This window comes from Barbatula barbatula (assembly GCF_947034865.1).
Source record: "Barbatula barbatula genome assembly, chromosome: 12".
In the NCBI taxonomy this organism is placed as follows: domain Eukaryota; kingdom Metazoa; phylum Chordata; class Actinopteri; order Cypriniformes; family Nemacheilidae; genus Barbatula; species Barbatula barbatula.
In genome coordinates this window covers 10,588,906-10,601,649 of record NC_136775.1, presented here as the reverse complement: position 1 = coordinate 10,601,649, position 12,744 = coordinate 10,588,906, and the positions used below count along the sequence as shown (strand labels likewise).

The window sequence follows — 12,744 nt, the reverse complement described above, 5'->3', positions numbered from 1 at the left end:
CTGAGATGGTGCGTGAAGTTGAGAGGTTCCGACTAGAGATAGTCGGGATCACCTCTACGCATGGCTTGGGCTCTGGAACCACACTCCTCGAGAGAGGATGGACACTTCACCACTCTGGAGTTGCCCATGGTGAGAGGCGGCGGGCTGGTGTGGGTTTGCTTATAGCCCCCCAGCTCTCCCGCCATGTGTTGGAGTTTACCCCGGTGAACGAGAGGGTCGTTTCCCTGCGCCTACGGGTCGGGGTTAGGTCTCTCACTGTTGTTTGTGCCTACGGGCCGAACGGCAGTGCAGAGTACCCGACCTTCTTGGAGTCCCTGGGAGGGGTGCTGGAAAGTGCTCCAACTGGGGACTCCGTCGTCCTACTGGGGGACTTCAACGCCCATGTGGGCAACGACAGTGACACCTGGAGGGGCGTGATTGGGAGGAACGGCCCCCCTGATCTGAACCCGAGCGGTGTTCAGTTATTGGACTTCTGTGCTAGTCACAGTTTGTCTATAACGAACACCATGTTCAAGCATAAGGGTGTCCATCAGTACACATGGCACCAGGACACCCTAGGCCGCAGGTCGATGATCGACTTTGTAGTCGTTTCATCTGACCTGCGACCGTATGTTTTGGACACTCGGGTTAAGAGAGGGGCGGAGCTGTCAACTGATCACCACCTGGTGGTGAGTTGGATCCGATGGCGAGAGAGGAAGCTGGACAGACTCGGCAGACCCAAACGTACTGTAAGGGTCTGCTGGGAACGCCTGGCCGAGTCTCCTGTCAGAGAGATCTTTAACTCCCACCTCCGGCAGAGCTTCAACCAGATCCCGAGGGAGGCTGGAGACATTGAGTCCGAGTGGACCATGTTCTCCACCTCCATTGTCGAAGCGGCCGCTCGGAGCTGTGGCCGTAAGGTCTCCGGTGCCTGTCGAGGCGGGAATCCCCGAACCCGGTGGTGGACACCGGAAGTAAGGGAAACCGTCAAGCTGAAGAAGGAGTCCTATCGGGCCTGGTTGGCTTGTGGGACTCCTGAGGCAGCTGACGGGTACCGGCAGGCCAAGCGGACGGCTGCCCGGGTAGTTGTGGAGGCAAAAACTCGGGCCTGGGAGGAGTTTGGTGAGGCCATGGAGAAGGACTATCGACTGGCCTCGAAGAGATTCTGGCAAACCGTCCGGCGCCTCAGGAGAGGGAAACAGTGCCCTACCAACGCTGTTTACAGTGGAGGTGGGAGGCTGTTGACCTCAACTGGGGATGTCGTCGGACGGTGGAAGGAGAACTTCGAGGATCTCCTCAATCCCACCGTCACGTCCTCCATTGAGGAAGCAGAGGCTGAGGGCTCAGAGGTGGACTCGTCCATCACCCAACCCGAAGTCACTGAAGTTGTCAAGAAACTCCTCGGTGGCAAGGCACCGGGGGTGGATGAGATTCGCCCTGAGTACCTCAAGTCTCTGGATGTTGTGGGGCTGTCTTGGCTGACACGCCTCTGCAGCATCGCGTGGCGGTCGGGGACAGTGCCTCTGGGATGGCAGACCGGGGTGGTGGTCCCTCTTTTTAAGAAGGGGGACCGGAGGGTGTGTTCCAACTATAGGGGGATCACACTTCTCAGCCTTCCCGGGAAAGTCTATGCCAGGGTACTGGAGAGGAGAATACGGCCGATAGTAGAACCTCGGATTCAGGAGGAACAGTGTGGTTTTCGTCCAGGCCGTGGAACGCTGGACCAGCTCTACACCCTCTACAGGGTGCTGGAGGGTTCATGGGAGTTTGCTCAACCAATCCACATGTGTTTTGTGGATTTGGAGAAGGCATTCGACTGTGTCCCTCGTGGCATCCTGTGGAGGGTGCTTCGGGAGTATGGGGTCTGTGGTCCTTTACTAAGGGCTGTCAGGTCCCTGTACGACCGAAGTAGGAGCTTGGTTCGTATTGCCGGCAGCAAGTCGGACTTGTTCCCAGTGCATGTCGGACTCCGGCAGGGCTGCCCTTTGTCACCGGTTCTGTTCGTAATTTTTATGGACAGAATTTCTAGGCGCAGCCAGGGGCCGGAGGGTGTCAGGTTTGGGGACCACACGATCTCGTCTCTGCTATTTGCGGATGACGTTGTCGTGTTGGCCCCTTCAAACCAGGACCTTCAGCATGCACTGGGACGGTTTACAGCAGAGTGTGAAGCGGCTGGCATGAAAATCAGTAGCTCCAAATCCGAGGCCATGGTCCTCAGTCGGAAAAGGGTGGCTTGTCCACTTCAGGTTGGTGGAGAGTTCCTTCCTCAAGTGGAGGAGTTTAAGTATCTCGGGGTCTTGTTCACGAGTGAGGGAAGGATGGAACGGGAGATTGAGAGACGGATCGGTGCAGCTTCTGCAGTAATGCGGTCGATGTACCGGTCCGTCGTGGTGAAGAAAGAGCTGAGCCACAAGGCGAAGCTCTCAATTTACCGGTCAATCTACGTTCCTACTCTCACCTATGGTCATGAGCTTTGGGTCATGACCGAAAGGACAAGATCCCGGATACAGGCGGCTGAAATGAGCTTCCTCCGCAGGGTGGCTGGGCGATCCCTTAGAGATAGGGTGAGAAGCTCGGTCACCCGGGAGGAGCTCGGAGTAGAGCCGCTGCTCCTCCACATCGAGAGGGGTCAGCTGAGGTGGCTTGGGCATCTGTTACGGATGCCTACTGGACGCCTTCCCCGGAAGGTGTTCAGGGCCCGTCCGACCGGGAGGAGACCCCGGGGAAGACCTAGGACATGCTGGTGGGACTATGTCTCCCGGCTGGCCTGGGAACGCCTCGGTGTCCCCCCGGAAGAGCTAGAGGAAGTGTCTAGGGTGAGGGATGTCTGGGCATCTCTGCTTAGACTGCTGCCCCCGCGACCCGGCCCCGGATAAGCGGTAGAAAATGGATGGATGGATGGATTTTATTGTATATTAATTGTCTTCAATTAAAATAAAACTACCCAATTGTTATTGATTCTTTGAGGATGGGCTACCAGAAGTCAAATTTGGGCCAAATAACATTTGTTAAGGTTGTTGCTGCTAAAACTGTCTATATGGTATTGGTCAAAAGGAATTTCCCGGGGGTGCATATTTGTACAGTATTTGCTTTAAATGCCCCCCCTGAAAATCCCTTTTGACCACAACTGTACACACAAAAATAATTATACTGTATTGTTTCATGACCTAGATGTCCATAGCCTATAATAACATTTGCTGATTTCCAACCCTACATTGAATGAAAGAAACCTTAGAGAGAAGGAATTTGCATGTGTGTGCGCGCCTACTTGCCTTTATTGGCAGGGAGAGGGTGGAGATGGATGTTATACTTGTGCTGCTCTTCTCATGTTTCATACTGCACTGCTGCAACCCTGGCGTGATACGACACCCACCCACCCACATGCACACACATGTACACAGGCACATTTGTCAGAGAGAATCAGAGGAGTCATGAGGGAATTAACTAAAATACATATTGTACAACAAGACTGAAGGGCAGTGGTTCTAAGTGGCTCTGCATGACAATGGTGAAAATATAGCAGGCTGAAATGGGTTCAATTGTATCCATGTCGATTTGTGGCGATAGGCAAAGTGGGATTTTGACTTGTATACAATCATTTTAAATATTTTGTTTTTTTATGGCACCAAATGTGTTATTGTATTACAGAAAAATGATGCCGGTCTTCTTTTGTTCGACTTGGCTTGTGAACACCTAAAGATAGTAGAGAAGCAGTACTTCAGCCTGCAGATCAGCGAGGACACTTCCAGCTCTCCAGTAATTGAGCGTTTGTTTATTTGTGAGAGAGCCGATGTTTATTGTTGTGAGTCAGGAATAGAGAAACAATAAATGATAATGTTATGATGTTAATAGTGAATACCTGTCATTTCAGAGGTGGCTGGACCCTAACAAGCCCTTTAAGAAACAACTGAAGGGTAAGTGAGAAACACACACAAACACTTATATTCATCGGCTCACTTGGAATTTGTTAACAGGTTTTACATTTTCTCCAACATTTGTGGTGAAAAGGTTTGACGTAATGGTTAGTGGATGTTCAGAGGCCGATTATACTTTATCAATTTAATGGCAAAAACATAAAATATGTCATAAACAGAAATGTGACTACTGCACTGTTATAGCAAAAGTAAAAAAAAATACTTTCTTCCTTTTTATCAATAAAATTAAGTGGCAAGTGGTGGCGAATTAATTCTGTAGAAATCTGCAGGGCGTTGCACAGATGTGGAAGCAGATTTTGCTCTGGCCTACCCATCAGCTGCGGATGTAAATATTGTTCTCCAGTGTATTGTTTTTTGAACAGGTTTGATGAGTGTGTAATGTGTGTTTGTCAGAATAGAGCAAAGAACGCTGTTTCCATTAAAAGCACAATCGAAGACATATGTCGCTTTACTCATGAGAATTGGAGGTGGCTGATTTAATGAATCTACTTGCTTGAGTCATCAGACATGAGCAGCGATGGCTGTGACAAATCTGAGATGGCTGTAACACTTTATTGCCCATCGGTTTTAAGACTTGAATTTATGGATTAACAGATTAGACCCAAAACTGTGTTTCCTTCCTGTATCAGAGAAAGGATCATTTCATCAAGTTCTTATCTGATTAGTGCATTTCTATAGGCCACATTATTTGTTTTGGAAGATTATCTTTCCTCTGACTGCTCGCTCCCTGTTATTTCCTCAGGTCCTGATCCGTTCTTTTTAATATTTAGAGTACGATTCTTCATTTCTGACCCCAACTCCCTCCAACATGAGCAGACCAGGTACATCACCCTATATATGTGCAAATGAGAGATGTATTTGCCATTTTTATTTATTTATATAGATCTTTATACTCTCATTTTGTTGTGCAGGCACTTTTATTTTTTGCAGATTAAAAGGGACATTTGTGAGGGAAGGTAAAAATCCTTTTTATACACTTTGTAGATCTGATGATGTCATATTACTGAATGTTACTTAGTCATAAGATTTACCATAGAATAAATGGGGAAAGTAATACATTTATTGTGTATTGCAGACTAAAGTGTCCTTTAAGCTCTGCAGTGGTACTGGCCTCTTACGCTATGCAGTGTAAGTTGATGAAAACATGCTTTTATACTGTGTGATTGACACATGTTTGTATTAGAAGCATGAGTAGTTGTTCAGAAGGGGATAACTCATGGCACTGTCGAAAATAGAGATTAAAAAATGAGCCAAAATTGCACATGCAGATTTCATTACTGTTTCATCACGTACTTTACATTACATGTATTTCATTACTTGTGTTCGATCGACAGCTGAGCTTGGAGACTACATCCCTGAAACTCCTCCTGGATACCTCAGTCAGACCCATTTTATCCCCGATCAAGACCACGAGTTCATTCTTAAAGTGGAGTCTCTGCATCCACAGCACAAGTATGTAAGAACTCACACACGCATATTCGCTCACGCAAACATGCACACTATTATTAAAAATGAATGTCTGAATGTGTTTCAGAGGTGTGTGCCAGAGTGAAGCCGAGCTGTGTTATTTAAATACAGCAAGAACATTAGACCTTTATGGGGTGGAGCTACATAACGCTCAGGTAACGTTCACTGAAATATGGAATGAACTTAAAGGAACAGTTCTCCCATAAATTCTGTTCTTTTACTCACCCTCAAGTTGTTCCAAATCTGTATAAATGTATTTGTTCTGATGAACACAGAGAAAGATATTTGGAAGAATGCTTGTAACCAAAAAGTTCTTGGCCACCATTGACTATGACAGTAGGAATAATTGCTGTATAAATTTGTTCTGTTGAACACAAAAGAAGATATTTTGAAGAATGTAGGAAAGCAAACAGTTCCGGGGCACTTTCGACTACCGTTGTCATTTTTCCTTCTATGGTTATAAGCATTCTTCCAAATGTCTTTCTCTGTGTTCATCAAAACAAAGAAATGTATAGAGATTTTAGATTTGGAACGACTTGAGGGTGAGTAAAGGATGACAGAATCTTTATTGGGTGAACTGTCCCTTTCCCACGTTTGTGACACTCCTGCTGGGTTTTCTTTTAGCAATATAAATAAATAGTATGTAATGTTGTTTTATAATGACTTTCTTGGTAGAGTACCTAATTTCATAATTATAAATCCCTCTCTGTAGGATATTAGTAACCCCGCCCTCTGGGTGGGGATTACATCAGGAGGCGTGGCCTTGTTTTGCAATTTAATTTGCTCCAGTTTCTTCCCCTGGTAAGTGTTGACCAATTCGGTGCTTTCATGATTTTCACCACACATGTTTTGTACTTCGCTTGTGCTGTTTTTTATTTTAAAATGGTTTGTAAAACGGCACCTTTTGAATGGTTGGCGTAGATTTTTATATTATAATTGGCACAACAGCACTTTTGATCAGTTTGTAAGGCTGCTCATTCGTGTTATTATCATTATAATGGAAACTAACCACACACTTTCATTTATTCAGTGTAAACACTGCTGAAAAATGTTACAGTAATTACAGTCATTAGTATAATTATGAGGCCTGGAAACTGGAACCATTCATTTGACTCTGGCGTTGATTATATTGACATATTGTATTTCCAAATTTTCTTTTGCAGGATTAACATCATCAAAATGTCATTCAAAAGGAAACGGTTTTCCGTCCACCTGCGCCGGAAACACGTATGAGACACCAGCATTAACATATCAACACTATTGAATCAAGTCAGACTTTAGTTTTTTTGTGTTAACGTGTAGTGGTTTACATGGTGTTTCCTAATTTGTGTATTTGTTCGTGTTCACAGGGAGAGCTGGGCCACCACGTGGTCTCAATCTCCATGCCAAGCTCGCGTGCCTGTAAGAACCTCTGGAAGTCCTGTGTAGACCACCATACATTCTTCAATAGGAAACCCTCTCCCTCACCTTCAAAACTTAGGTACACAGTAATAGAATAAAAGATCAACACTTAGAAAAACATAAAGAATTTAATTTACATGTGCTTTAAATTAAAGTTTTTTTTATTAAAGCTCTGCTTACCTGTATCATAAACTGCTTGGTGAGAAGATGCTAAACCCTGCAGTGAGATCAATCTCAACGGAACACCTGGAGACCAAGAGCTTACCCTCCCGTTCACCACCCAACACACCCAACTGGTAACCACGCTTAAAACATTACAATAATTTGTTTATGTGTAATGTCAGTTTAAAATAAACAATGAAACTTGTCGTCTACAACTAGATTAATCTAGCATGGGTTTGGGACAATTTTCGATGAATAAATATGTCATTCCAGGCGAAGTCCTCGATTACGTCATGACGTTCACAAACCACGCCCATCATCCGTGGACAACCTGACCAATGAAATGAGCTATGTGACCGAGAGTGAAGACGTGTTCTATACTTACAGGCACTTTTACTTTTCATACACAAATGCTTCCGTACATGAGTATTATTAAACATTTATTAAACTTTCCTGTAGCTCAGTGGTTAGAGCATGGCGCTAGCAATGCCAAGGTCAGGGGATCGATCCCAGAGATTGAACATACTTAAATGCATTTTTAATGCTTAAACGTTTCTGCCGAATGCGTAAATGTAAACACTCTGATAGTAATTTGTTAAATCTGATCACATTGAAGGAAAAATCAGGAGGATGGCAAGATAAGCGATAGCTGGTCTCATAGTGATGATGTCATCACAGAGGAGGATGACTCGCAGCATTGGGTTAAAGTGAGTGTGTGGTGGTAGTGGTTCACAATCCTTTTGGTCAGTTTACTTCCTTCTGCTCACTGTTTGTGTTTGTGCGCACCTCAGAATATAACAGCCGATGGAGATCTGCTGCTTGTGAGAATCAGCCCAGACCAAGATGGGAAGTTTGGCTTCAATGTTAAAGTGAGTTTGTACGTCATATAGGCCCCATATTTATCATCCCGATTCATTTCGGTGTTTTGCATGACATCATGTTGTCTGATCTTTAGGGAGGCGTGGATCAGAAGATGCCCCTTTCTATTTCTCATGTTAACCCTGCATCTCCGGTAAGCTAATAAAGCCTGGCCTATTAATGAATATGAATGAGTGCTTTTGCATTTGAATTAATATCGCCTGTGTTTCAGGCCGGTCGCTGTGTGCCTTCGCTGATGGAGGGAGATCAGGTGTTGTTGATAAATGGGCGGGACATCTCCGAACACACACATCAGCAGGTGGTCATGTTCATTAAAGCCAGCCGCGAGTCACACAGCCAAGAACTCGCATTGCTTGTGCGGCGTAAAGGTGAGATTTTGAGTAATGTGCAAGTTTATGTCAGTGTTACATATATAAAACCTATATTGCATATTGTCTTTGTATTTATGTCAATGACTTAATGCATTATGTTAATGTTACATACTGTATGTTTACAGGTGTCTCTTTGCGAGCTGAGCCTACCTTACAGATAGGTGATGGTCTCACTCTTCCAGGTGAAATATCCCCAATGTCTAACCGGCCTCTCGGAGAGACACTGGAAGAGTCCATGACACGTTTGGAGAGGGGTTTGGTCACTGGCACACTGCTTTTACAGTTTGAGGTTTGGACATGTCATAGTGCTTATGGCATGTCTTGGTTTGCATGTATGTGCATTGCTAATGGTTATCCAGGCATGTGTGTGTGAGTTTGTGTGTGTTTTGCTACTTGCAGAAATTGGACAGGAAGAAAGTTGGAATGTTATTTTCTTGTGCAAAGCTGTCAGAGAATACGGACAAGAATCGGTACAAAGATGTATTACCTTGTAAGTTGCATTGTGTTGTTTCAAACACAAACCTTTATCTCATGTCGACAAATAGGCTGGCAAGTGGCCTAGTCTGTGAAAACCTCATAATCTATAACAAGCATCGAATTTTGATTTCAACTATTAATTTCACTATTATATTGGTTTCTGACATCGCCTTAGTCAGTATTAAAGATATGAAGGTTGTATTTCCACAGAATTTTTTTACATTATGTACAATGATGTTATGTAGAAAACCCAGTAAATAACATAAAATTACTTTGTTCAGAGATCTTTGCTTGTGTTTGCATGTGTGCTATAATCTGTTGGGTGCAGAGATTACATTTTCCACTAGAGGGTGGTTACTGGATGGCCTTGATAGGATTGCTGAACTAAAGTACTGCAGTGGAAAAGATTAGGGCTAAGGTCAAATATATCATTTTATTAATTTCAGTATAGGTTTTACACTGGGGAATAAGGCGTAATGCTCTTTAAAACTAGTCAGAGGAGACGTTTTCAGATAATCCATTAAATCCTCATTCTTTGCTTTTCATTTCGTTCCCTGCAGATGACAGCACTAGAGTGGTGCTACAAGAGGAGGAGGATGATTACATCAATGCCAGTCATGTAAAGGTATAGATATGTCTGCCTCACACATTAATATATATATATATATATATATATATATATATATATATATATATATATGTTTACTTTTTAAGGATAAATGAGATAACCATGCCACTCTCATAGTATTATAGAGTTCAGGATTTCGATATCCAGGGAACACATTAGATGATAAATGTTTACCTTGAACACACTGAAAGTCGCTGTGGATGAAAGTCTCTAAACTGAATTGAAGTGCATGAAAGAGAAAGAATCAGCTTTGGGTGGCATATTAAAGACTTGACAATATTTCCTTGTCTGTATCAGACTGAGCCAGCAAGTTGTGTGTTGCGGTACATAGCAGCTCAGGGTCCAATGCCACAAACCTGTACCCACTTCTGGAGGAGTGTGTGGGAACAACACATCAGTGTCATTGTCATGCTGACCACACTGACCGAGAGAGGACGGGTAATACATATGACATCACACACAGGACAGACACCGTATACACTTGCAGAGTTATAAAGTATGGATAAACTTGACAACATCAGGATCCAACATTATGCACACATACTCATGAGTCATGACAGGTGCACACTTCAGATGAACATACATGAACAATTGGAGTTATAAAGCTGATAAACATTCTCACACATTACCTAATCAGACAATACTTATCAGACACACTTCCAGTCCCCCAAGGACGGTTTATTGTGACTGCCGTATTCCTCGGCTCGGTTTAACTGTTGCTTGGTAACCGTGTACTCTGCATTCTTTTCCAAAGGGATGATTTAATAAACTGTGTGTGTGTGTGTATGTGTGTGTGTGTGTGTGTGTGTGTGTGTGTCTGACTCTGTGTGTGCATGAGGGAGGGAAAGAGGGAGCACAATTGTTCTTTGCTGTGCTCAATAATCCAAATTCCATTTCCACAGACGAAGTGCCACCAATACTGGCCGCATCCTCCTGAAGTGAGGGATTATGGGTACCTTCAAGTGTGCTGTCACTCAGAGGAGTGCAACCTGGCATATGTTACCAGAGAAATAACACTCACAAATACTAAGGTAATTGCGTGAGTCTAACAGGAAGAACATCTGTGAATTGCAGGAAAAACTCTGTGTTCATCTATACATTTTTTTGGCATTAAAACAAACTTAAGTCATCATAGTTATTGCTAAATATCCTCTAATTAGAACTACTATCAAGCTATCTTAAGTTTTGCAAAGTCAGGATGCTCAAAAAAATCTGTTGAATTTTTCTTTATAAATGTTTCCTTTTACATTTAAACGGAGTTTGTTTTGTAGAAAACAAAGAAGTTTGGCTTAATGCATTTCGTGAAAGCCAATCGCGTGTGCGAGCGTGGTCATTTGTGACGTGCCAACTGCACGTCACTGTGGTCAACAGCAAAGATACATACACAGGCACGCTCACACACTCACTCAATGACACTAACATAAACAAATCATCATTGCTGGAAAACGGAGACCCATCTGTTGTCTCCGTTGGTGGGAGTTAATCTCAGCACGGACAGCAGACGGAGGTTACATCACACATTCATCATCCGTATAGGGGGTGTGTGTGTATCTCAGATAGAGAAATAAAGAAAATGGAGAGACAGTTGGGTAAGCGATCTAATTGGGGGTACAGGCGAAGTGGCAACCTGTGAGCGCCATAACCCACTGCCTGTGAGTAAATTATGCCTTTGTGCCCAATTTGTCTTACTAAGTGAATTATTTTTTCCACTTTGGCCTTCAGACTGTGACTCATTTACTCAAGATGAAGAACGTAAAGATCACATTTTCCTCCTGCACCCACGATAGAACTGAGGGGGAATACATTACAAAAGTGTTTCGTCAGAGATGAAATGCTGTTTTAAAGATCCCACAAAATTTGTTTTGTGCTTTTTATTCAATGTGTAGCTATTAACTTTAAAGCTGTCTGTATAATAAAGCACAACATTTACATATACCAGAATTTAACATTTGTATAAATGTACATTTTTGCCTTTTCTGGTAAATGAAAAATACTAATATTTTTTATTTTAGTCTGTCCCTTTAGTCTTAGAAAAATAAAAGTGATTCAATGAGATTTTAATCTTATAAAGCATCAGTTACGTTGTAAATAAAATGTCCTATAATTGTGCTTATGTATAAGGTGTGAGACAGGCATGCTTAGACTTGTCAGTGCTTTAATACAAACTCATCTGAGCGTTCTCTGTCTCTCCCTCGGTCACCCTCCCCTCTCTTTGACAGTCAGGAGAGCAGCACTCCATCACTCATTTACAGTACGTTGCCTGGCCAGATCACGGGGTACCTGAGGATTCCTCAGACTTCCTGGATTTCGTACGATCAGTGAGAAGTATGAGAAGGGATTCTGTGCCTCTTATGGTCCACTGCAGGTGAAGGAACTTTAAAACACAACACACACAGAGATGGATTTTATCAGGCGTAGACTTACTGACTGTTATTCTGCAGTGCTGGGATTGGGAGGACAGGTGTGTTGATCACCATGGAGACAGCCATGACACTGATGGAGAACGAAAAGCCTGTGTATCCCCTAGAGATCATTTCCTTGCTGAGAGAACAGAGGGCCATGCTGGTTCAAGCATCGGTACAAACACACACAGACGTGTACACACAAGTGTATTGCAAGACCCCACATTTAAAATTAGATTCACTTTCATCAGGACATAAATGTATGCAGAGAATATGTTTATGTTCTTCAATTAGTCAGATAAGCCATGCAAGGTTTGTAAAATATATTTTAGATAGCTTTGCCACTTCCTAACCTTGAAGTTAGAACAAACCTTAACTGCACTTAGATCAAATCATTTACAAACTCATTAAATTTTTATTTGATTTTTTTTTAATCCGTCATCTTTAATGTGGATGTCTTCATTTTTGTTTTTTAGTGCCAGTTCAGCTTCGTATGTGAAGCCATTCTGAGGGTGTACAGAGAGAAATTTAAACCAAGCCAAACACCAAACAGTTGATAAGAGAGACATGAGTGTGTTTGAAGTGAAGTAAGAAGCTTCGCTCCTGTGCTCAGACTGTTGCTAAAGACTGATGTAAAAAGAAAAAGGGGCAGGAAGTTGGGTGCGTGTCTGGATGAAGAGTGGATGATGGATGCTGTGTCTCTGCTGAGTCTGACAGCTGTGCCGATCAAGGAAGAGCATAAAGCACGTTGATACTTAAAAAGCTCATAGGATGCTACAGTGCACACAAACACTTTCTGTCTGCTCCACAACGCTGTATACATCAACTAGAATAATTAAATTCACCTCTGCTATAATAAATAATAAAATGTGTAATTCTTCTCACGTTGTGCCTCTTGTCTTATTCATAATGGCTTGAGGGAAACTCGGCTCGGAATAAAAAAGCGCGTGAAACGCTGACGATTTGCGCGTGCATGTTGTTTTCTGAATAGCTGAGGTGACGCAATTGCGCTGTTTGAAGGCTTCCTTGATTTGTCCAGTTGC

The 12,744-nt window shown here is 43.3% G+C and overlaps 1 protein-coding gene across 4 annotated transcripts in view; it reads left to right on the top strand.

Moving 5' to 3' along the window:
• Nucleotides 1–12,586, top strand: part of ptpn3 (protein tyrosine phosphatase non-receptor type 3) — a 22,213-nt gene extending 9,627 nt beyond the window's left edge. For 3 of the 4 annotated variants that reach the window (XM_079469966.1, XM_079469964.1, XM_079469965.1), the window contains 24 exons: nucleotides 3,628–3,735; nucleotides 3,851–3,893; nucleotides 4,657–4,735; nucleotides 4,826–4,870; nucleotides 4,990–5,042; nucleotides 5,249–5,366; nucleotides 5,449–5,536; nucleotides 6,094–6,182; nucleotides 6,545–6,608; nucleotides 6,731–6,861; nucleotides 6,953–7,078; nucleotides 7,218–7,331; nucleotides 7,561–7,651; nucleotides 7,736–7,813; nucleotides 7,900–7,956; nucleotides 8,035–8,191; nucleotides 8,320–8,483; nucleotides 8,594–8,684; nucleotides 9,232–9,296; nucleotides 9,597–9,737; nucleotides 10,202–10,330; nucleotides 11,519–11,664; nucleotides 11,741–11,876; nucleotides 12,178–12,586. In XM_079469966.1, coding sequence (XP_079326092.1) covers nucleotides 3,628–3,735; nucleotides 3,851–3,893; nucleotides 4,657–4,735; nucleotides 4,826–4,870; nucleotides 4,990–5,042; nucleotides 5,249–5,366; nucleotides 5,449–5,536; nucleotides 6,094–6,182; nucleotides 6,545–6,608; nucleotides 6,731–6,861; nucleotides 6,953–7,078; nucleotides 7,218–7,331; nucleotides 7,561–7,651; nucleotides 7,736–7,813; nucleotides 7,900–7,956; nucleotides 8,035–8,191; nucleotides 8,320–8,483; nucleotides 8,594–8,684; nucleotides 9,232–9,296; nucleotides 9,597–9,737; nucleotides 10,202–10,330; nucleotides 11,519–11,664; nucleotides 11,741–11,876; nucleotides 12,178–12,258 — 2,394 coding nt within the window. In that variant the 3' untranslated portion in view covers nucleotides 12,259–12,586. Of the gene's footprint in view, nucleotides 1–3,627; nucleotides 3,736–3,850; nucleotides 3,894–4,144; nucleotides 4,240–4,656; nucleotides 4,736–4,825; nucleotides 4,871–4,989; nucleotides 5,043–5,248; nucleotides 5,367–5,448; nucleotides 5,537–6,093; nucleotides 6,183–6,544; nucleotides 6,609–6,730; nucleotides 6,862–6,952; nucleotides 7,079–7,217; nucleotides 7,332–7,560; nucleotides 7,652–7,735; nucleotides 7,814–7,899; nucleotides 7,957–8,034; nucleotides 8,192–8,319; nucleotides 8,484–8,593; nucleotides 8,685–9,231; nucleotides 9,297–9,596; nucleotides 9,738–10,201; nucleotides 10,331–11,518; nucleotides 11,665–11,740; nucleotides 11,877–12,177 lie in introns of all 4 variants that reach the window. The other variant, XM_079469967.1, reaches the window with a different exon arrangement.
• The last annotated feature ends 158 nt before the right edge of the window (nucleotides 12,587–12,744 follow it).